The sequence below is a fragment of the Adelges cooleyi genome, unplaced genomic scaffold, assembly GCF_023614345.1.
Source record: "Adelges cooleyi isolate 19-005CV unplaced genomic scaffold, UGA_ACOO_1.1 ACOO_flye_CR_arks_rails_tigmint_CR_PRNA_818, whole genome shotgun sequence".
NCBI classification, from domain to species: domain Eukaryota; kingdom Metazoa; phylum Arthropoda; class Insecta; order Hemiptera; family Adelgidae; genus Adelges; species Adelges cooleyi.
In genome coordinates, this window is record NW_026096533.1 from 6,505 (window position 1) to 15,971 (window position 9,467).

General features: G+C 34.1%; 1 protein-coding gene across 1 annotated transcript; it reads left to right on the forward strand.

Annotated features, from left to right (window-relative positions):
• Positions 1 to 279: 279 nt before the first annotated feature.
• Positions 280 to 1,227, forward strand: LOC126846021 (metalloendopeptidase OMA1, mitochondrial-like). The gene has a single exon (XM_050585108.1). The coding sequence runs from the start codon at positions 280 to 282 to the stop codon at positions 1,225 to 1,227; it is 948 nt and encodes a 315-aa protein (XP_050441065.1).
• Positions 1,228 to 9,467: the final 8,240 nt, after the last annotated feature.

Here is a 9,467-nt window from a genome sequence, read left to right on the forward strand (position 1 = left end):
AACGCGACGACTAGCGTACATAAGATCACAACTACGAGGCCGATCGAAAACGGTACAATGTTTAGATCGGGTGAAATCGATAAAATCGATCGTAACAAAAACGGATCAACCGTCCCAACATTATCACACGGATATGTTTTTCAGGAACGCCGGGTAAGATTGCAATCGGCTTAGTAACAAACTTGTTTTAATGTTCGTTCTCAATGCAAACTGCAAACTGTCAGATTTCCGGAGAACGGTGGGATACACGCAGAGCCGGCCCCGACGGCGGAGTCGCCCATGTGGTTCTTGTCCAAATATGAGATGGCGGGCGCACTGTTGGGCCGGTCTGCCAACAATTGGTGGCAAAAACAACATTGGCAGGACCAACAGCGGTACCGGAAGTGGACGTACGGAGGGGGGGCGGTGGTCGTGGTGGCCGCGACTACGTTCGCGCTGGCGCACACCGAAGAGGACCCGATAACTGGTCGCCGGAAGCTGATTCTGTTCGACCGGAAGTTGTTGAGAGAGTTGGCCGAAAAGCAGACGTCGTTGATACTGGACAGATACCGGTTCCATCTGATGTCACCGTCGGACCCGACGTACAAAGCCGTGTCGGAAGTGATGGCGAAAATATTGCGGGCCAACCAGCACCTGGCCCGGGTCAAGAACCAAGAGTGGAGTCTGGTCATACTCAACGACCCGTCGGTCAACGCGTACATGTTCCCCAACGGCACTATGTTCGTACACACCGGCGTGATACGCGAGGCCAGAAACCTGGACCAATTGGCCATCATCATCGGCCACGAAATCGCCCATTGCGTCCAGGAACACGCACTCGACCAGATCAGCCGCCGGTTTTTCGTCGAATTCCTGTGCGTGTTGATCATAACGGCGCTGAACGCGCGCCTGTCGCTGAAGCCAGCCGTGGTCGCCACCGCCCTCGCCGCGGCCGTCAAGCACTTCGTCGTACTGCTGCCGAACAGCAGGCAAATGGAGTTCGAAGCCGACAAGGTCGGCATGATGTTGTCGGCCCGGGCGTGCGTCGACGTCCGCGAAGGCGTCGCTTTCTGGTCGCTGATGGAGGCCGGCGAATCCAACGTCGAACGCAACCTCTTGTGGTGGCTGAGGACGCACCCGACTGCGCGGTCCAGGAAAATACGGCTGGATAAATTGTTGTCGGAAGCCAACCAAGTCCGTCGGAGCGTCGACTGTCCCAAATTACCGGCCGTCAAAACAAAACGATGAAGGGCTTCAATGAAACTTCAGAGAGGACGAATGTCGTATAAAATCTTTCAAATAAAAATTCGCGGCCTCTATTTGCTAATACTTTATATGAGGGCCCATCGCTCACTATTGCCGCGGCCAGACCAACGTGCGGTCGGTGACTCCGCCCATCGCAAGGCAATATCACACATAGGAGTTACCAACTACCAATCAGTTAAGACCATACCATCACCGGACCACGATCGACTTTAGTGCGCATCACGATAACTGGCACTCGATCCTAGTAGGGTTTCCAAACATTACACAAAAATAACGCGGCCAATTTGTATTTTAGCTTCTATGCAGAGCAGCGAAGGTATTGGTTCTACCATCATGTGGGCGGTTTTTGTGTCTTTAAACACTGTAACTTTTTTTGTACAGGACCAATTCGTTCGAGTAGCAACTCTATAAATCACAAATTTCATCTAGTTGGTACTGTGGGAGGATAACAGTTGAGTTTACTTCTTCACAGTCAAAATTTGAAAAAACAAAAAAAAACCATACGAGTCTTTAAGTTGGAACTTTTACTGGCTATAATTTCGGGAAAAAGAGTAGAAAAAAAGTGATTTTATCACTTTCAGATTTAAAAATTCCTGTAAATGTGTGACCTCCCCGTCCCCATTATGCTTATTTAATCGCTATTTTGGTTGCTTAAGTGCTCGCTAGATTACTTGAATACTTGGTCTCAAATAATCGAGCAATCAAGTAACCAAGCATACAAGTAAAAAATTATCAAGAAACCAAATAATCAAGATATCGAGTAAGCATAATCACTTACTTGATTACTTGATTGCTTGATAACTTGAAACCAAGCACTCAAGTAATCTAATGAGCAAACAAGCTATAATGCTTACTTAATCGCTAGCCAAAAAAAACTTAAGTAAAAAAAAAAATTCAATTTGTGTAAACTTTAAGTCAAAAGTGGTACTTAAGCACAAAACCTAATAATATCATTCTGCATGGATCTACATAACATTTTTTTAATGATTTGATCAAATTTATTTTGAGATTTTAGGTGTTTTTGTTAAAATATAGGGAAACACAGTTTTCCGGCAATTAAAAAAAACTGTAGTGCCGAATTTTTTTTCCGTTTAATGTGTTATGAATTTTTATGAGTTCTAACTACTGACAAATTTTCAATTTAAAGGTCGTAAAATTACGGCTAAAAAACTAAAAAAACAAAAAACTTGTACCGCACCGTACAGTTTTTTCATCGCAAATAGATATCACATTATATGGTTGATAGAGTAAACAGTATTTTTTTTTATACATGGAATGAATAAAAAATGGAATGAAAAATAGGGGGTTACGAATAAGGGATGTATTTAAAAATGTTCAAAATATAGTACAATATGTACCTAAAAGTATTGGAAAAAATATTGTTTGTAAAGTGTGCCAAATTACTGTGACTTTTCTTAAAAGAAATAACAGTATAATATCGTCTTAATTTTAACTATTGCCATGTTTATCATTATTTCTGTTGAGTGCTTATATCTTAAAGTCTAGAATCACGTCACGAATTTATTCATCTAAACACTTTTTTTTCAGTTTCTCCGTTTTCCTACAATGTTGATCCCAAATCTTTAAGTTGCACATCTATATCTCTTGACTAAAAATTAAGTATCACCTGCCAACCTTGCCGTTTTCTCAAAAATGTTTATACTGTTAAAATATTTGTCGACAAAATTTCTATCAAACTAAAGCAGTAAAAACGTTAATTAATGCGTCTGAATGAAAATAAGTCTGAATAAAATTTAAAAAAAGAAAAAGTGTCTTTTTTTTCCCACTTCCAACGACAGCCGAAGGGCAACACTGTATTACTACCGCATTAAAGTCGTTAAGGGTTTGACGAACAATTAAAAAACATAAATATTTGATCAGCCAAATGAATATTTTATAGAGACGCGACAAAAAGACGGCGCAGGTACCCTTATTAATAATAATTACTATGACGGCGGTAATGACACCTAGGGCGTTTTTTTCAAGCCGCTTCTAACGCTATACTTCCCGCATTGAATATGTACATAAATATTTAAATATGTACATAAGATTATGGTTTTGCTTTTAAACCGTTAAAAAAAAGGTATAATAATTCGAACGTTTTTCGGGACAACGGCGCAACAATTCATACTAAGTCTCTGCCGCTGTAGTGAAATATTCAAGGAATTTAGTATAACTCAATTAGTCCTGGCTTTTACCTTCGTCCCGTTCTCGACAGAGATTAGAAACAATGAATGCTGGCGATAAGAAAAAAACATAAATCCCCATGTACAACCAAAAATAATAGAAAAAAAACTATTAATTCATTCATTTGACATTCGCGATGAATAGTTTTTCGTATTATTATAATGTTATGGAAACTAAGAAAAATTACACCAAAACAGCGAAAAAAAATATCTCAATATAGTAAATTACTTAGTAAAGGGTAACCGCTAATATAAGTATTTATTGTAGGGATGACAAGCAGCAAGCTTTAAATGTTTTATTTATTATAAAACACAAATACCAAATAAATCCTTATGAATAGTTGATCATACTAGACTCGTTACAAGACTTTGATTATCATATTAACTATAAATAGCTGTCAATAAGGTTATTTTTTTTCCATATCGCTCGGACTGAATTGATAAATATTTATAATTTCTTATTTTTTTTTTTGTAAAAAACTTTAAAACAATACTATGTGATCAAACCACGTTGACAGTAATCCAATTTACTGTTATTATAATGTTTAATATAATATGAACAGACGTCCGATAAGTTTCAAATAATTTAGACATTTAACTACAGATGATTTTTTTTTAGAAGACAAAAATAAAAAATGATATTGTAAAGATTCTATTGCGGACTGATTGATATAAAGTTTAATAAAAAACAATTTTAATTAATTATAGCTCAAGCAGTATTGCGTACCTTTCAGCATTTTGGAATCGACAACTATTTTTCTTTTCTTGTTGAAGACAATAAACAATAAATAGGTACCACTATTAGGTATTATTAAATACTGTTGTCCATAGTCTTCCTGTCTATTAGGTGTGTTCGATTTTATTATTATTATAACGTAATAGTTAGATTTAATATTATGCCAAGGATAACGTCAGAAGCCGTCACATCAGACGAGCCTTTGTCAAGAAGCAATTTATGTGTAAATGCTCAAAATTTAATTATAAGTACCGCCGGCAAAGCGTGTTCCTGTCATATTAATTAATATGCCATTTTTTGTGGTTTACAAAATTCAAACGGTTCAGAAGAATGTCAGTAAAAATAAAAATCCTTTAACTAACCGTTATTACTAATTAGTAATTATTTTAAGACCTCTTACACACCAACATGAGAGCAAACTAGAAATAAATTATTATATAGCAATAAAAAAAAAAAATCCATGAGGCTCTTAAAAAAAATCTGATAATGCTTTCAAAGCAAAAATAGTTGCATTTATTAATTAGTAAACCTAGTAAAATTAAAATAATTAATAACATTATTCAAATTTATTTTGAGCATGCTCGTTTTTTCTCTTAAAATTATAAAGCTAAATGCAAATCTTAATGATTTGAAATTATATCGAAATACGGTTAAAAAAATTAATTTGATATTTTATTTTGAATTTAAAATAAGTTTTTGCTTTTTATTCATTCTAAAAAAAACTTGTCATCTAAAGTAACTAGCTAATTATCTTATTTACATATTCATAGTACATAGAACTATAGTAAATAGGTACTTTTAAAATTTTTTTTTCAAATTTACAATTATTGAGTTTAAGTGTAACGAGTGTAACGTATTTCAAGTAAAGCTGTGCCGGTTTCTTACTGTTAATAGAACCGATTCGAAGCGTTTGGTTGTGCTGAAATCAATCTGAGATTAAATATCATATTGCTTAATCCAACTTTATTTAACTTGAAGTCACTGATCTAGTTTTCTACCTAAAATTTTTTACTGTGCTAATTTTATTCTATACACAGGTTTGCAAAATCAAAACGTTCGCAATCACTTTCAGATTCCCTGTCCTGGTTCAACTTGTCACCTGTACTGGTTTACACCGTACTTGGTTTGTGCTATGCTTGGTTCAGACTGCGCTTAGGTTGCTCTATACGGTTTTTTTATTTTAGGCCACCGTGACTCCTTATAATTTTAATTTATGCTTACACTAATTAACCGTAGTGCCTATACTGGCGTTGCTTTGACAGACCCGTCTGGGAAGATGAGTCGACGACGGGGAAACGATAGTAATTAACGACTCGTAGCAGACAACGCGAACGGCAAAGCAAAAACGAGACCTCTGTTTGTTACGATGCCGGCAAAGTAGTAGTTATAATAATGAAAATGTTTTGACGTTAAAGCCATGACGGGCCGACAGAAAGAAATTGGTTGCTGCTGTATATTTTATCCGGACGCTCATAAATAATCAACAGGCCAAACAGAGATTATTAGTCTTGCCGGCGTGACGTCCACTCTTCATCTCTTTCTTACCAGGGCAAAAGAGTCTGTTTGCTGTACAATAATTTCAAGTCAATCGGGTCAGGTTGGTCGTTGGGCTATTTAAGCTTTATCTTTGATGATACATCCGATAAAATCTCACAGACAGCACCCCAAATGTTCTGAAGTTCATGAAGGCTTACACTCCGGCATATAAAGAAAACAGCACAAAAAATAATTTATGATAATAATACTTATAATTACAGGTACACACTAAAATTATCATAACAAAAATTTGCAAACAGTAGGTGCATAATAAACAGACAAAATAATTGTTAATATTTATCTGTAACATTTAACAAACAAACAATAACCAATTTCATAAATCAGCAAAACTGAAGCTTATAAATACTAAATAGCAAGTCACTTACGAAGCTGAACAGAACCTTGGCAAACACTTGCAACAATTCTAAAACGATAGTACTTATATAATAAATGTTTACTTAAACATTCAAGGAACACAAAAAAACAAAAACCGTTCAATAACCAATAAAAAAATTATTGTTAAGTTAGCACTTTTTCCAAAAAAATCAAATATTTTTGGATTACACTTTTATCAGTTATTACTTTTTAGCTAACATAATATTATTTACATACCTAATTTATAAAATAGCCACGATCGTTCACTATTAGGTCTGACAAATCGATAATTGGATTTTAGTATGTATATCATCAACTCATGTTGATACTTGATTCTAAATTTAAACTGGTACTTAAATACCAAAAACTTAATTAGATCATTCTAAATAGATGTCTTTATAAAATTTGTCATGATTTGATAATATTTTTTTAAGATTTGACTGTTTAGGTTGAAATAACCAAAATCTGCGAAAAATACAGTTTTTCCGGCAGTTAAAAAAAACTGTAGTCCACGTTTTTTTCTTCGTTTAATATGTTATGTATACTTAATAGTTCGAAAATTACGGCTAAAAAACACAAAAAAACCTTGCTACCCCTGTGGAGAGGTGGGAATGAGTATAATTTAAATTTGAGACTACTGACGTATAAGGGCGTACCAAAAAATTGTTTATCATAAATTTCAGTTCGATTCGATCATTTCTCTCAAAGTTATAGCCAGTAAAAGTTGAAAATTTTAACTGTGAAAGCCCACTGGAAAACGCTAATTATTTAAATCATTATCAAAAACATCCTATTATGATACCTAAAGAGATTATTAGTGCGGAAACAAACTAGACCGGATGTAGATCTAGAGCGGTACTCCTCCTTAATACTCAAAATATAATTTTAAGCACTCAAAAGTTGTAACACCCCTTAAGTCGATTTTTGTGTTTGGACAGATTTCCATCGAAGGGTTTATTTGAAAGTGATTTCAACACATACGGTTGTTACAACAAATCCCAAACACCAGCTGTGATTCCAACTAACCCAATGCGTCCCTGGTCCACTACGCCCTTGCATTGCTGGGATGGTTTTTTTATTAGTCGTATCTGGGAATCCGGTATTTTTAGGTGGATGCGACGGCATTCCAAATAGACAAGAGGACGGCGACACGACGGTCGTAGACGGTGACCCTATTGGGGTCTAGATTATAATATACAGACACGAGGGGAGGCATTGGGATTGTTTGTCAACACTTTAGATTTCGGCGGTACGATGGTGTTGATTGAAATTCTTGTCTAGCTCTTACAATCCGTAATTGGGTATTTCAAGTATGCGACGATTCCGGGCACAACATCCGCTCTTGTACGGTAATTGACGAGCCAGCGCATAATAATAATCATTATTATTATTATTATACTATTATCTGACATTATTGTAATGCTTAACTATATGTACACACGGCTATCGTTGGCACGTAGTGTGTAATTATATTTTTTGACACTTTTATCACAAGGGCGAAAAGTGGAAACGAATAGGACTGGTCCTCACCGAAGTGTATAGAGAATATTTACATGATACCTATTTTTGGACCCACTGAAATGTTTAGCAGCAAAGTGCTGGGCGATAAGTCCAAATTTAGGTATAATAATTAACTGTTGTTTGAAATGGTCAGAGTAAGTATGATGTAAAAAGAATAAAATATTAAAATGATTATGGATGCTGTTCTACAAGATTTGAAAGAACAGATCTGTGCAACTTACTTGTAATAATATACAAAATTACATGTTGGGGCGGAGCTAACAGAACGGAAATGTCAAATCTACCTTAAGTCTAAATGTGTGTAGTAAAAATAGCTTATTTAACATTTACATTTCCACCAAAAAGTTTCGTTCGCCACAGCAAATGTATTTTCAATTCATAAACTTTATACAATATTATTAACATCTATACAAAAGAATATCGAAGGAATTTTCAAGGAAATGAACGATATTTTTCTAAGATTTTAAGTAGGCTTTCTTTGTTTGGCCAAACGCCGTATATCGTTGGTAAAGTTTATGGGTTTTTGAAATGATTACATTAGTTTTTAAATAATTTTAAAGAGAAGAAAAAATATTTTTTTTCTAGCGAAAAAATTAAAAAAACCGCATTGTATAGAATAACAATCAAATTCAAGTTTTAAAATCTAGTACAGAAAAAGTTTTTTTATCTGTTAAACCCTCGTTATCCGCGTATTATAAAAATATAAAATATAATAATGGACTAAAAATCTTTAAAAAAAAACAATATTTTAATAAATTACTTTTAAAGTTATAACATAGTCCCAACAAAAAACACTTCGTTAACTAAATGTAAATGGTCTTTAAGTAAAAAAAAAAGTAGTGTTTCACAAAAGCCTTAAGACTCGTTATATGATATAGAAATTAAATAAATAACATAATGTAATATATGTATCATACATCGTTGTTGTGGCTACTTTTTATCGAGAAATATGTAATTTTCAAATTTCCTGTAGTGTACCTATTAAATGTAAACAAGTGACTGTTATAACATTCATATTAAAGGCTCTTTTTTTTTGTCCTACACAAGTTTTGGTCGATTAAAATTTCTCAATATATTATTTGAACCAATAGGGGCAATTTCCTGAATTAAGGGAAAAAAAAATTAATTTTGTAAAACACTATACCATGTTATATAATTCAAAAGCATTCGAATGCTGTTATAAACAGTTATTGAGTAATTATATTCAACACATTATTTAAAAATTTCATTGGTACATTAATTATGTTCAAATTTCATTTGCATTTTTTGTGTTAGTTTTTTTCGCAACCTTTTTCAAAAGTATTTCAATATTCTTTCTCATTATTTTGCGTTTAAAAACTATTTGCAACTTAGAATAAAAAAATATTTTGTGCGAGTCTCTGCGAAACCTGATGCGCCATCTATCAATTCGTCTCGAAAGCAAAAATAATAACACAGAACAGCATTTTGTTGTCAGTTATAAATAAAAAATCTAAAAGCTGGAATACTAAGCAGCAAATACCGTCATTTGTCTAATATTTTCTGTCAGCCAGACACTCTGCTACCCACACCCTCCCACAAATTTAGGTACTAAACATTTTGTTAACAAACGCGGTCCAAAATAAACGGTTTTTGGGAATTAGTAGATAATGTTTTTTGAATAAACTAAGGCTGAAACTTCTTCCATAATAAAATGACTAAACAAATAATTGGAAATATAAATTTTATTTCAAGAAATTTGAAGTAAAACTAAACTTGTTAATTTCAAAAAACTGTCTTCATCGTTATTGTATTTTTGAAAATAAAAAACATTCATGTGATAACATGTAGTTAGAGCCTCGGAGTAATAATAATTAGAGCGCATAAAATGATGCTTTAAAAAGTGTTTT

Excerpts from the sequence above, each read along its gene's own strand:
- LOC126846021 (XM_050585108.1), top strand. The coding sequence starts at position 280 with ATGTGGTTCTTGTCCAAATATGAGATGGCGGGCGCACTGTTGGGCCGG.